General features: G+C 44.9%; 1 protein-coding gene across 1 annotated transcript in view; it reads left to right on the top strand.

The window, feature by feature from the left end:
* The first annotated feature begins 500 nt into the window (after window positions 1-500).
* The window catches only part of LOC119393163 (UBX domain-containing protein 4), a 67,825-nt gene continuing 52,833 nt past the window's right edge, over window positions 501-15,492 (top strand). Inside the window, exons 1-3 of the mRNA XM_049416129.1 lie at window positions 501-785; window positions 7,496-7,605; window positions 9,958-9,982. Of these exons, the coding sequence (XP_049272086.1) occupies window positions 704-785; window positions 7,496-7,605; window positions 9,958-9,982 (217 nt within the window). The 5' untranslated portion in view covers window positions 501-703. The remainder of the gene's footprint in view (window positions 786-7,495; window positions 7,606-9,957; window positions 9,983-15,492) is intronic.

Consider the following 15,492-nt stretch of genomic DNA (forward strand, 5'->3'; position numbering starts at 1 on the left):
TCTGATGCTCTCAATTCTGTCTCGTGAAGTGATAAGCACGACGGATGTGAGGGATGGTGGTCATCACTGGGAAACATGTGTGACGCCAGACTTCGTGCTCTTCTGCAACATTAACTAGCGCTAAGCTATTCCTTACTTATTTGTACTCAGTGTCACGTTCTGTAATAAAAGCAAACACCTTTCGACGTGAAAAGGTAAGCAAACGCGAGAGCGCGGTTGTAAACGGCTCCGCCAGCCCGCCCGTAAGCGAGAGTCGCGGGCGGGGCGTCTGCTCAAGGAACTCCGATTGCGCGCGCCACCGCCAAAGGATTTTGTACGATTTCTAGACGCTCGCGAACCCCTATTCTAGCCACTGTACCACTACAGTACAGTGTTCTAGTACACTACAGTCATGGAGGAAGGTGACTACAGTGTAGGAACCACCAATGATGTCAGCCACATACATCATCATCGTGAATAGCGGGATGTAGCGCGGATGTGGTGTAAAGGCCTGGCAACTCTGGGCACAGCTGCTTTTCGGTTCGTTCCGCTGTGTAATGTGATTGCTGCAGATGACGTGCCTCATCGTTTTCAGGTGTAAACAGCGCGGAGTTGACTGCTGAATCCGTTTGCTTGGTGTCGTGTGCGGGAGCTTTGATTGATTTGTGTAAAACCAAAATTCACTGCGGATACCGAAGCCTTCTGGGCTCCCATCGGTGCGACCATGAAGTGGTTCGATGGATCTATTCCCGAGGCAATCGCTCTGGCAAAGTCCAAGCAACAACTCTTCCTAGTGTTCATCGAAGGTAATTAACTTCGCTTGCATAATTTCAACACATACAGCTGCTTATGCAAGTCGGGACACGAAGAGCCATACCAGCGTCAAACCTTTCTAAATTTGGCGTGTTTTGCTGGTAATGTGCGCCTTGGATTCACGATCATGTCGGCTGGTCGTTCGTGTACTTATTCGCGCCAACTTTTATTATTGTGGGCTGCGAGATTGCTATTACGTAGACCGCAATCCGCAATACTGGCAGATAGCTGGCATGCATGCTTTGCTTGGTGCATTTACATCAAACATGGCGCCGCCCGCAAGTGCAGCTAGGTTGCGTTGCCATTCAGCACTTCGCTCTCCGCCGACTGTTCAAGGAATTGTTTCATCGAGAGGCCTAGTTAGACGTGGTCACTGTCGTGTTTATTGCACTGATCATGTCGTCGAACGTAGCGCTGTTTGGAGCACAAGTTCACCGGTGGGGCATTCCTCACTCGACGCTGTTCGCGGAAAAACTAGAAGAGTAAAAAAATGGCGACCTCTCGTCATTCTTTATAATCACTTGTTTTTGAATTTGGCTTTCAATTGAATGAATACGAACCTAAGTCCTAGATTTCTACTTTGTTCTATTGGTAGAATAAAGCATTTCTGATGTGTTATTGTAGTGCAAACTCGATATTCAAGTCGATGTTACGGGACTTTTGCTTTAAAACTTTATTTCTGTGGTCCCAGCAGCAAGTGTAACGGCAAAAAGTGTCTGTGTTGGGAGATGTATAACGACAAACTTAATTCCCGCGCAGAAGCTTACATTTGCATGCGAAGTTTCTCACCAGCCACAATCAGGGTTGCCAGGTTGGGCTATAAATAGCCAAATTGGGCTACTTTTTTTTCGAGTTGGCGGGATTTTTCATCTTTGGCTATTTGGCTATATTTGGGCTATTTTCTGGCTTCGTTCAAAAAACTCGTATTTCATTGTCTTTTCTACCCCTTGGTGGTTGATGACCGGGCAGAGCGATATAAGCAAGAAAAAAAGCAATGCGTGTTTTACACCTAAAGAAAAAAAGGAAGAAAAGGGCGAGGGGAGGGGGTGCTGGGGTCGTTGTGCATCTTGTCCCTCTCTCGGAAAGGATGAAGCGGGAACGAAATGTGCGACCCGCGGGCTTTCAGTAGTCGTGTTGTGTGTCTCTCTGAGCCGTGCCCCCACAACGAGAAGCACTTCCTTTTTTTTTCTTATCTTTACTGAACCATAGTAGCGACGGCCCCACGACATAGTTACGGGGGGTGCGGGTGCAAGGGAGGGAAGCGTGAGTCCTTTTGTCGATGCATCGGGACAGCGCACAGCTTGCTCCTCGCTGGGGAGGGAACAAGAGGGCCTTTTCGAGCGTGCGTGAGTGTCAAATCCTAGTTTTGTGGACAACAAAAAGGAAGGACTTTCTTTACCGGAAACTGACTATGACATTGTGGCCCCAGTTAAAAGAAAACAAATAAATCAACAAACACTACCAACAACAAGACAGAAGACACGAATACCCGTGCATTCTCAAGCAAGCAGCGTGTGTAATTGCGTGCAAATGGGCGGCTCACTGCAAAAGAGCGCCTTTTCTCTGCCCACGCCTTTTGTATCTTTTGACCATCGCCGACGCCGCGGAAGGACGACAATGCAAGACCGTGCAACCTGTTGCGGGCTGGGTAAACTTAAGTGCCACCTTCCTAGCCGACAGCACGCATACAACTTTAGAGGCATGCACACATGTTGGAACATTTGTGTAGTGCACAAGCGACGGTTCTTTTACTTGCGCTTAGAAGAAGTGTTAGCATATGTGTGGCCACCCACAGAGGATGGAAGCGAGACCATTTCTATGTGTGTGTATGGGGCGGTCTGCCTCTGCTTGTAATTAAACGACTCTCAATGGCCGCACCGTCTTCCGATAGCTCCACCTTTCTAGCGAAAGCGTGCATACGAGGCATGCACACATGTTGGAACATTTGTGTAGTGCACAAGCGACGGTTCTTTCACTTGCGCTTAGAAGTGTTAGCGTATGTGTGGCCACCCAGAGAGGATAGAAGCGAGACCATTTCTATGTGTGCACATGGGGGGGGGGGGGGGGGTCTTAACTAAAGCAACGTTTAAGTGCCTCCATATTCGCACCACCTCTGTAGAGTGTACTAGAACTTCTAGTACACTCTAACCTCTGCTTGTAATTAAACGACTCTCAATGGCCGCACCGTCTTCCGATAGCGCCACCTTTCTAGCCGAAAGCGTGCATACGAGGCATGCGCACATATTGAAACATTTGTGTAGTGCACAAGCGACGCGGTTCTTTCTCTAGCGCTTGGAAGAAGTGTTTGCATATGTGTGGCCACCCAGAAAGGATGGAAGTGAGACCATTTCGACGTGTGGGTGGGGTGTCCTAACCAAAGCAACGTTTAAATGCCACTCGACAAGTTTTTCATGTAACCATATTTTTTTCCCTTGCACTTGTTTTACATGCTTGATCTCTTTCTTAATACATTGTACATTCAGTTTTTTCATGTACAAACTCGCTCTGTGTCAGTAAATAATAAATAAAAACGTTTTGTCTGGATTTATTGTCTTTGGCTATTTTGGGCTATTTTTATGGGCTACGTTTGGCTACTTTTGGGCTATTAATGCGCCATAATTTGGCGGGTTGTTCTTCGAGTACCTGGCAACCCTGGCCACAATATTCAGCAGTAAACCTGCTGATTGGGCGGGCACACAGTAGACCATTGTTTTACTGCTGTGTTCAGCAGATGAATCAGGCGCATTATTGCTGGTTGTCTGGCTACAAATGACATACGAGGCAGATTACCACGTGAGCATTACGTATAGAAGCTTCTGTTTTAATTTTCCCACTGAATAAATTCCTATCCCATGCTTCATGTTCAGCGTATACGTCTAATGCCGCCATAGTGCATGCACTTTTCTCATTGTGCCATGCCATACATACCTTTCTTTTTTTCCCCCCTTTTTATATTCCTCCTGCCCTCCCTCATAATGAGGGAGGGCGAGAGATATATTGAAAAACGGGATTGGCCCCTGTACTCAGTGAATTTTGTAAATAGCCCATTACGATAAACGCATAGAAGTGGGGCTTAGTGGGACAAATACCATTAAGGTATCCCACTATGTAGAAAACATTTTAGTCGTCTACTGTGCAGACCAGTGTGACGCACGGCACCCTGCCACGGTGGTCTAGTGGTTATGGCGCTCGACTGCTGACCCGAAGGTCGCGGGATCGAATCCCGGCCACGGCGGCTGCATTTTAAATGGAGGCGAAAATGTTTGAGGCCCGTGTACTTAGATTTAGGTGCACATTCAAGAACCCCAGGTGGTCAAAATTTCCGGAGCCCTCCACTGCGCCATCTCTCGTAATCATATCGTGGTTTTGTGACGTTAAACCCCAGATATTATTATTATTAGTGTGATGCACGGCAGAACATGAATAAGATTTTTAGCACTTTTTTTCTAACATGACTAACGTGGAATTGACGACACAGTTTCCTGAGGGAAACAAGCTCGGATTTTTTAGACTGAAGAGCTTTTGTTAGTGTGGAAACATGTGTGCTAGCAGTATGTGGTTTGCTCTCACAAAAGCCTGTTTCTTTTTTATTCTGCACATTCAAAGCTTGTTAAGCGGTGGATATCAGATATGTGCATGACGGCATTGCTGTCCAAGTCCTGCCATCACCAGGTTAAGAACAGCTTTAATAACCAGATTAACTGACCTAAGGCAGCAGGCTTTCCTGACCTCAATTCATGCTCGGGCCTCGCCGAGTCATTTTTAATGACCTAAAAAAGGGGAAGAGTGCAAGACATGGTACCCTTGAAGATGAGCCTAAGCAGAAAGTTTCTGCAATACCATTGTGCACAAGGTCATGCACTGCCTCAAAGAAATTGTTGAAGAAGTGGGTGTTAAGATTGTTTTCATGGCAAGAAATAAGCTGGGGTGCTTTTGCAAGTGTGTGAATGTTGATGGCATTTCTAGTGTGGGTTGCAAGAAGAAAAATGCTAAAAAGTTTCTGAAATGCACCAACATAGTTTACCACATTTCTCTGTCGTGTGGTTGATACTGCATCAGCCAGACAGGGCGCTGCCTAAACAACTGCCTCAGAAAGCATGCTAATCTCATGCGTGGGGTCTGTGGGTAGCCACTTGGCAAGTCACTGTTTCAAGCGCATGTGCATCCCTAGTTCAATGATTGGCTAGTAATGGCAAGATACAGCGAAAAAAAGGCACGTGAAACACATGAAGCTTTTTCTATTTGCGAGGCAGGGAAGGTCTATGTGAATGGGCCATCGAATCATCTATGGGGTATAATGAATTGCGGTGTCCTTTGGGCTAAGGCATGCATTTGAACATGTTAGCAGTTTTGCACATGTGTATTCCCCTTCTCTTTATGCCCGCTAACCCCAACCCTATTCTATGTATATTCCTGCCATCTGAGCAATAAAACTTGGTTGCAAGTGTACGTCCTATCTTGTTCCTTCTTTCCTTCAAGCATTCTGTGCATTGAAAAAGGTTTCCCTTGTCAAGTGAGATAACTAGCATGCTGGTATCCTCTTTAGACCAGATTAAAGAGCTCCCTTCGAAATGTTTATACCTCTTTGCACGAGCATATTGAACTTATGAATCAGATACAGATTTATATCTGTAAGTTTTACTTAAGTATATAAACTTTGGGTTCGGGGTCGAAATTACAAACTGCCACATTAAAATGCTGTATCACTGAGTTCAGTCATTTGTTTGCCGTGTCTGCGCGATGACTCTTTAATCTAGCATTAATTGGTTGTCTTCTTTCGTTAATGTATTGTTTGTGACCAAGTGAACATTGCAGCATGTAAACAACATTTGAACTAGTGCAGGTAAAACTAGGTTTTATATATTGGATGTGACCACTTCCATACTTTTTAACTATAACTTCATTTTGAAGGTGTTTGCATGTCTTACATCTGGTGCAAGAGCAAGCTATTATGTTGGCGGTACACTGAGCGTTTACTTTTGCATGCAAAAGGAAACACGCTGCTATGGAAGGCAGTTGCTGCCTTGACGAAGACAAATCCACTTGTCAAGATGGCTCACTCCAGTCCCTGTTCAACCATGCTGTATCCCTTCTATCTTCCATCTTCCCCTGAACATGTGTCTTTTTTGGAGCACCGGGTGTAGTAACTGTAAGACTTAGCAAATGTATTGGGCATTATAGTTAGGTGCAACATTAGAAGGCGGCAGCATTTCAACCTCCAAGGCAGATGCATGCAAGTCTGCACCGAAGAATGTGCACTCTGCACTGACTTCATAAACCGTATGGTTGGCGACCCCCTGTCGAACATCGTGTTCATAAGTGGGATTATTTTTGTAGTTGCGGAGGCGGCTAGCTGCCACGCTTAGGTCATATATGGCAACAAGCTTATAAATGGCATTTTTATGGGTTCCTGTGTTCAAGCCTTCAAGCTATGCTGCATTGAAATGAGCAGTGTGATTATGCTTAAGGCTTTCATTTTTCGGATGATAGTGCGGCCATAAAACCCTTTGACCTTTCTTGAAAAGTCCCAGTTTTTGCCGTGGCAACTCGTGCAATGACAGCGAAGACTGCAGCGATCGTGGCAACGTGGTGTGTTTTCTGTTGTTGCTCCCAGGTGGTGCGTCAGTTTGCTGTCCTCCAAAGTTTGTCAGTAGGCATGTCCAGGCTTTGGAACGTAGTTTGGCAACTGGTGTGACTGAAGAACTCTTGTTATTATGTCTCATGTGCAGTGGCATAGCCAGGGGGCGACACACCGGGCCTCTGGCCCCTCCCAAAATTTTTTTCTGGTGTGGGATAGAGATTACTTAACAGCACTCGACCCCAATTACCTGCCTGGACCCTACGTCAGATCAAGGGCCACACTTGGTAGACTTACCAGTCGGAGCGTCTTATCGTGGAATGGTAACGCAGAAAGTGCGTGAAACATTTATAACCAGAATTTTTAGATCCGTAGTGACTATGAAGTCGTACACCCAACACATGCTGCGAACAGTGGGAGGTGAGCATGACAGCGTGGTTCGTGTTTGTGTGCCGTGGTTTGCTGTGCATTTGAGAAATCTGCACGCATGCACTGCAGCTTGACATGTTCCATTAGTTGCTGCGAAGGCAGTGCTTCTTCTCAGCATCAACTCCGCTTACCTCGTAAGCAGCACAGAATAGAGCGGGTATGGATAATAATATAGATACTCTAACGTTGAGCACTAATTATGCTGCTTGTAAAAGTATCGGACTACGCACAGCAAATGGAACGACACTATAGTGCAGCATCAAGGTTCTTTTACTAGACTGTGTGACATATGGGTTGTTTGTGGCATTAAAACACAATTTAAAAATATAATCGGACTTAAATTACAAAAAAGATCCTTTAATGTCCCACTATAATTCGCTGTCTTTTCATTTCCACAAAGATCTAATCACACATTCTGGCCAGTTGTTGGTTCCCTTAAAGCCTTTACGGAGGAAAGACACAGAAGGGACAGTGTGCTGCTGTGTGCTTGTACTCTAGATTGCAAAGATGATATTATTTGTGAAAATGTGAACGGGACGACAAAGACTTTTCGTTAGTGATTATTGTAGCGAAATATTGGGGCTTAATAATGGATTACAGGATTCACTTGTCATCAGGCTTTTGACACAGTCCGGTTGGCAAGATTGGCAGATTGAAGTTTGTGTAAATTGAATAGCATCACTTGCTCTCCACCAGGAAATGATGAACTCTCAAAGGCCATGGGCACCACTTACGAAGATGCAGCCGTTTCGTCCAAGTTGCAGAGTTCTCACTGTGTTGCCATCAAGCTTCAGGCTGGCAGGCAAGTGCTCATTGTCCTTAATATTGTTATGCTTATCTCAAACCACTAGCCTTGCCCCCGTAGTTTCACTAAGAAGCTGGATTTGCAACACATATTCTATTCTTTCACAAAAGAATTGTGTCCAGTTGTATGCAGTGTTCCTAAGAAACATTATGCATTGTGGTCAGAGATGGCAATATTACTCCTAAAAAGTAATTAAATTCCATTACTACATACGTTTCTAAAAATTTTTTCAATGTGATTACATTACACGTTGCAGCTGGCCAAAATGATGACGTTGCATTACTGTTACTGTTGAAAAGTGATGAAATTATTTTGAAGTTATCCTAACAAAAGTTCATAATTCGTGCACTACTCATGTATTTAAATGTGAACATATTCGACAGAGATCTGTCTGGCTCACCAAAGAAATTCGCTAGCTTCGGAGCCGGCCGAACAGTCACCCCTGAGGAAGGGACCGTATCGGTCCTGAGACGTCGGGTCAGTTTTATAGCTTTTAAAGTTTAACTTTAGCAAAGTGGCTGGAGAGTTTATTGTTTTTCGTATGAACTACTCATGTACCATTTCTTTACAGCACATATACATTGAAATCTCTGGGATCTTTGATCAACTGCCGATCGTTGAGGCTGGGAACTCTGATTAACCTGTCTTTATTTTTCATTCCCTTTTTCTTCAATTTCTTTGTGCCGTAAGGGAAGCAGACATGCTATGTTTTAATCAAAATAAACTGGGAAAGTAGTGGGTAATTTTAGTTATTCGCTTGAAGTACTAATTCATTACATTCTTCATTAAAGCAAGAAGTAATATAATCACTGTAATTTCATTACTGCTAAGTTTGGTTGGTGTACACATGCAAGTATAACACTAAAAGCCTGAATACCATCCCTGTGGTTATCGTGAGACATCTCTAGCTCACCAAAGTTAGCATAGTTTGCTGTAATGAAATTGTCACAGCTGCATATTTCGCCCCCTCATTTGCTTATAGGAAGCACTAATTTGCTTGAAATTGGGCTCAGAGAATGGACTGTTCGGCGAGTTGGTAATTTATGACAAAATTAGTGAGAAATTCTTAGTTGTTTTTCACTATATTTCACTGCTAATTTTAATTATGATGATATCAGGCCAATACATTTTCAGTTGAAAGTGAAAAGTGCTCAACTTTAACTCAGTAACTTCCTTGTGCAGGAGCACAAGTTAGTGTAATGGAAATGAATGAAGTGATTGTGCGGTTTGTTTTCGAGGACACAAGGTTAATTGTGAAGTTATTCGTTTCTGTTGCAGCTAATTGAGGTGGTGCAAATAGTAGCTTAACTCATTGCTGCATTTCATGAACATCTCTGAGCGTGCCAGTTCACTGCAGTTATCGCACTTAGAAACAGTCTCACCATGTGTGTCACTAATTAGGACTAAGAGACAACAATGCCAAGGAAGGTATAGGGGATGTTATTTGTAGTAATTGTGATGTAAATGTGAAGAAAGTAAAGTGGACGCAAAGATCACTTGCCGCCGGCAGGGACCAAACCTGCGACCTTCGAATAGCGCGTCCGATGCTCTACCACTGAGCTTACGCCTGTGGCCATCTTCCCATCCACTTTATGGGGTATATATGTGCATTTAAACCTAGGAGTGTTAGTCAGCTCCTGTAGTAGCCATGACGGCGAGTGTGGTACACTCTTTTTCTGCCTGCTGGCATCAAGAAGCACATGATCATTTTACAAGCAGGCAGCTGACCAATAATCCCTTGAATACTACTCAAGGGCATCCACAGTCTGCCAGAACGAGAACCTCGCTATGAATGAACTGAAAAAAGGTGAATTTTAAGAGCTCATTTTAACGAGCCTTAGACGAGCTCGAATTTTAACGAGCCCTTTATATTCCCCTTCTTTCGTTCATGTGTGTCACTGAATCACATAGCCCAGCATTATGATCGACAAATATTTCTCATAACAGTGCTGACATGATTTCATCACACTGGAATTAATGGCCTATGATATTCTTGCATCATGAGGTAAATGATGGGCAGTAACTAAGCATCATGCCTCTGGAAAATTTTCATAGAATAAGTAATAAAAAACGAGTCTGGTATGCCTTTATGTGAACAAATAATAAATTGATAAAATTTGAAGCAAAATTGTCACAGAATATAAAGAGTGCAAATTTATTGGTTCCCTAATAAAAAAGGAAGAGTAATCCAAATATTAAGAAATAAAACAAACAATAAGCCTAAACTGTAAAGGGTTTGCACATATCCATTGTTGCCATAGCTACTGCCATTGTATTGGCAGTTGTATTTTGCCTTGCATTTTCCATCTATGCTACCTAATGCTTGTTTCGCATGTCTTGTTCTTGCAGTGAGCCATGCCAGCAGTTCTCACAGATCTGTATCCTTCTTTGCTGAGCACAGTAGTATGATGCTGGTGGTCATTGTGGACGATAGAGAAGTAAGAATGTGAACATTGAGGATAGTGTTAGTGCTAGAGACATATTATTTCTTTTCATTTAAAAGTTAGTTTCACTGCTTTACTTTCACAGCCACCATTAAAAGGAGCATCAAAAGAATCGCGCTACAGTTAATCAATAGATAATGAGGGCTTGACCAGTAGCTGTGACCCCCACCCACTCATCCTAGCTTCGGCAAATGGTGCACGAAGAGTGTAACTGATGTGAGTTGGCTTTCATCTTCTGTTTGAGAATCTTCTTTTTTTTTTTCTTCATACAACTGCAGGAAGTCATCAGTAACCACTGTAGTTGTTGAAGGTTACAAGCTGTTCCAAAGTGTCGACACTGTCTCCAAACCCACATCCCTGTTGCCCCCAGTTTCACGACAGCTACTCATGTAGGCCATCACCAATCATTTATCAAGAACAGGACAACCATGCTCCTGCTGACAGTTTAAGTGCATCCTCTGAGCATTCTGCTTGCTCCCAGTCTGGCATTTGTGGTCATAAATTTCAGTCACACGCCACCTTTGCCTTATGAATACTGATGCAGCAATCAACAAGGGAATGGGACATGATAGCTTGCAGAGAGGGAGGAGCTTGCATATTAATTTCCATAGTGATTCATCAGCCTCTGTTCAGAGCTCAACAGTGCCACGCCAACGCACATCCCAATCTCCACAATGTCGTCTCTCGTTGCCACCACCGGGAAACTAGGCAGCACATGACCAATAGTTAGTTCACTAGTCTTCCTCAGCCAAACGTTCCTATGCATCTACATCGTCTCATAACAAGGTGTGTGTGTTTGTGGATGATGTGGCTACAATGGCTTCGTGGACACAGGAGTTCTGTCCAGGGGGAGGTTACTCCGTATACCTCCCATAGGACGCCTTAATTCATGACGTCAGCGCTGGCAGCGCGAAACGTCCCTTCAGTTATTATCCTGGCGGCTGGGATTCAGAAACTCAAACTGCAGAATGGCGGCGCACACGGTATGCGTTGTCATAGCAACACTAACACCAGCCGCGCCTCCTCTCCTAGCTCTCGCGCGTGCGCCGCTTTTTTTATTCTTGTTTTGTTTGCGTGCACGGGCTCCCTCTCCCACTCCCCTTTTTTTCATGACCCCCTCGTCCGCGTGCTGCGCCGTGCAGCGCGCCGGGAGTTTTTTTTTTTTTTTTTTTGCATCCGCTGCGCTTGCTGCACCGTGCGTTCAGTTGCGCGTTTGAATGCACGCAGTTTGCAATCAGGCATTCTGCAAACACTGCAGTCGTGCAGCATGTGCCAGAACGCAAAAGAATGAATTGCACTCACAACACAAAATATCTTTGGTCTCGTTTTATTGTCCTCGTTTCCGAAAAATCAACATTTTCATCAAATGTCGTGCGATACAGGCTCAGGAGATTAACAGAAATGATTAACAGGAGATTAACAAACACGTGTTCATGATCACTAAACAACACAAAAGTTCTCGGCAATGCTGAGAACCTAAAGAACGGTGAAATAAAAAACAGAACATAACACTATGGCACATATTAAAAAACACAATTTTTATACTGACAAAAGTGCAGAAGAGCTTCTGATATATGCGCACGATATTGCACAAAATTATAGTCATAACTAGGGGCGTGCGAATATTCGAAAATTCGAATATTTTTCTAATAGTGTTTGCTATTCGATTCGATTCGCACTGGAATTTTACTATTTGAACTATTCGAACTTCCCAAAAACAAATACAGTCAACGTCAGATTGAAAGTGACCCCTTCAGATTTTCAGTATGCTTCACCTCATTATACTCTCGTATTGCGGCAAAGCTGCCTTTCAAGCTCTGTTACGGTCAAACTTTGCCAAGACGCAGTCAACGTTTGATTAGAAATGGTCGCTAGATGTTTCAATATGCTTCACCTCATCACACCCTGGTATTGCGGCAAAGCTGCCTTTCAAGCTTCGTTACGGTCGAACTTTGCCAAGACACAGTCAACGTCCGATTGAAGTGGTCCCTAGATTTTCAATATGCTTCACCTCATCACACCATGGTATTGCGGCTAAGCTGCCTTTCAAGCTCTGCTACGGTCGCAAATGTATTAACTCAAGAAAACGCTGGTTCCAACATGGAGGTGAAAGATGTGGCAGAGGTGGGGGCTCAATTAATGGTGTTTTGGACCTGAAATTTGGGCAGGAAGTCTGAAAAATCGGAAGCCGAAGCTTCTTAGCATCCAAAATTTTAGTTCTTATATATCGACGTCTACGAGGCAGATTTGGAACTCGGGAGTTGAAGGGAGCACACCCTTGTCCACCACATCAGTTGGGCTTCCACAGAACTTGAAAGAGGAGGAGAGGCTGAGGAAATGGCATCTTTGCCTATCACGTGTAAAGTGTCGTCGGCAACACTTTGGTTGCACCAAATCATGTACACAAATACAATTCAGCCTCTACATTGCCTCATTCTTGATAAGACAACTATTAAACACCACCCCGCCAGTGCTTCATCATCCTAGTGAAAAGAAACGCTTTCTAGTTGCTGTCTCATAAGAATATGCTTAGGAATCCTCTCTAACTTTCTTTCAGCAATTTCGCTTCGAAGTATTAGAAAAATATTCTAGAAATATTCGAGAAATATTCGAAAAATATTCGATTCGATTCGCACTCACACTTCAATATTCGAATTTGCTTCGCACCCAAAATTTTGCTATTCGCACAGCTCTAATCATAACTAACAAAATTGAACATTCACTGCAATGCAAAAACAACTGAAAGTAGTTGAAATATCTAAAAATAGAATAATAATGTAAAGATCATTTTAAAGACGTCAAAATGAACTCCACATATAACTCAACTAATATTGGCCGCACTTTATTGACTACAATTCCAAAAACGTTGATTTTCATATAACTAGTCATGATAAACGGGGAGAAAATGAACGGATGATATCGGAGGATTCATGGCATCTCTTCTTGAAATGCGCGGATTCTGCAATTCTTCAGCTTTTCTCTGGGTGCACTGATCAACTGTGTGGCGTTCCGGAATACTTTAAAAACGCTTCCGCCCTGAAGAAAAGGACAAGTTCCAATCAGATAAAGAGCGCCGTCGACTCGTGCAAAAGTGAACTCGTTTGTTTGTCTCAGAGCAGCACATGTTTTCATACATCTACCTAATGTCTCACAAACGTGGTGATAGGCGATGGCGTGTAATTAACCAGAGACAAATGCAAAGCACACTCAAGCACGCGGTTCTGTGAGAGTTGTAAACCTGTAACTATTGTTACTTCGCATGGGCTTCATGTCCGCTGCTTGTTCATATAACGATTTAAATGCAACATTGTGCCCTTTTTCAAATCAGTCATTTTTGAAAACATTAACTGCAGCCCCACTGCAGAGAACAGCTACTCGGTATGGACATGAATTCAAATTGACACAATGAAAACCGCGACTCAAAGGGCACGCTCACCTGTCGTTCTTTTGGGGGCCGACACATATATTCCGGGACTTGTTCTGGAAGTATTCAAGTAACAAAGCACTATGCACGAACAGCGCGAGTCGTAAAACATCGCGTCGCACAAGCACACAGCGAGCGAGCACCATGAAATAGATGAGCGACGACGGCTAACGCACGCCTTACCAACGCCAGACACGAAACTTTCTAACGGCTTTCAAAGTCAGCGGCGCCAGCAAGGCGGCAGAAAGCGCGCCTCCCGGAGGAGAGGGAGTTGATCCCACCAGAGAGGGGGTTGAAAGAGTTGGGAGAAAAGAGACGTAACGCAGGTTTTAACTCTGATCGCAGTTCATGGATGGCGCCTCAATTTGCCATACCAGTCACGTGGGTTTCTTTCACTGGCCTGCTCTGTCTCTCATCAGCCTCTATGCGGTTGTGTTGAGGCAACCATGTACGGCAACGATGAAAGTCCTAAAGTACACTCGTATCCAATCCTCACCGAGTCAAAGCAATGCTGCTTGCCGCAGCTGCTGTGGAAAAAGCCGCGCAAGATGCAATCATTGATAGCACACGACACAGCTCTTAAGGCACATGCACGGCCGGCACACACGGATTAAAAATAGAGGTACCATTTGCTGCAACCACTGCGCACGAAACCGCAGTTGCTGTCATCGCGATCATCGATGGTGACTACGCAGCTCCAAAAGTATGCGGCTAACATAGCATAAGATTAAAGGCAATAAAGTCGTAAGACAGCTTGAAGTCTTTTTACTTTCCTATCATTTGCTTATGACGATGGTGGTGCAAACTAAGGCACCACTCTAGCAAAGCTTTGACCACTCTATCGAAGCACAGAACCCCTCTAGCGATGCTCCGAGGCTCTTCTGAATACTGCACTTTGCCCGCATAAAATCCGCCCATCCATATACCTGACGGTAACAAGACTCGCCAGAAAAACGGACAATGCCATCAGACTTATAAGGAGGGTTGCCAACCGGCAACAGGGACTTGTGGAAGATAATCTCGTAAGGCTGGTGCACGCCTTTGTGATGTGCCACTTTACCTACGTTGCAGCCATGCACAACTGGCAGAGAGCGGAGCGTGACAAGCTCAACACGTTAATCAGGAAGGCCATCAAGAGAGCTCTCGGGCTCCCTATGTACACAAGCTCGGAGAGACTGTTTCGTCTCGGAATGCACAACACGCTGGAAGAAATTGCGGAGGCTCAGGAGAGGGCGCAATTCGCCAGGCTGTCCACCACGCGTTCCGGTAGGAACATTCTGCGGGAGTTGGGGACTCCAGCGACGGAAATCGAGTCTCGCTTCTGCAGCATTCCTCGTGAACAGCGAGGACGAATCACCGTTGTCCCCATCCCGCGAAACGTCCACCCCGAGCATAACGATGGTAGGAGACGGGCCAGGGCAAAGGCTCTTTTAGAAAGGGCTCACGATCAGGCCGGGGACTGTTGCTTCGTCGACGCGGCCCGGTATCCCGAGGGGAAGGCGTATGTGGCAGTGAGCATCAACCACGAGGGGATAATCACGAACTCGACAACGGTCCGGACGACAGCAGCCGAAATAGCGGAGCAAGCTGCGATTGCGTTAGCCTTGCTGGACAACAAGAGGTCCACGATTTACAGCGACTCGAGATCAGCGATTAGAGCATTTGCCAAGGGCACCATCTCGGAACCGGCCTTGCGGATCCTCCGGGACAAGAACATCGAGCCACACACACTCGTCTGGTTCCCAGCTCACATGGGACAGATCAAGGGAGCCCCGCCCAATCTCAATGAGTCGGCCCACATAGCTGCGCGAGGACTAGTAGACCGCGTAGCTACCATAGGGCGCGCTGAGGTTTTGGAGAATCGGGACCCGCCCACCTCGTATAACGAAATTACCAAACATTTTACCTGGGGCGGAGACAGTACCCTCCACCACACAGAAAATTAAGCAGACCACAGGCTCTGACACTCAGGCTACTTCAAGTCGGGGCGTACCCTAACCCCGCGCTATTGCACAAGATC

The sequence above is a fragment of the Rhipicephalus sanguineus genome, chromosome 5, assembly GCF_013339695.2.
Source record: "Rhipicephalus sanguineus isolate Rsan-2018 chromosome 5, BIME_Rsan_1.4, whole genome shotgun sequence".
NCBI classification, from domain to species: Eukaryota; Metazoa; Arthropoda; class Arachnida; order Ixodida; family Ixodidae; genus Rhipicephalus; species Rhipicephalus sanguineus.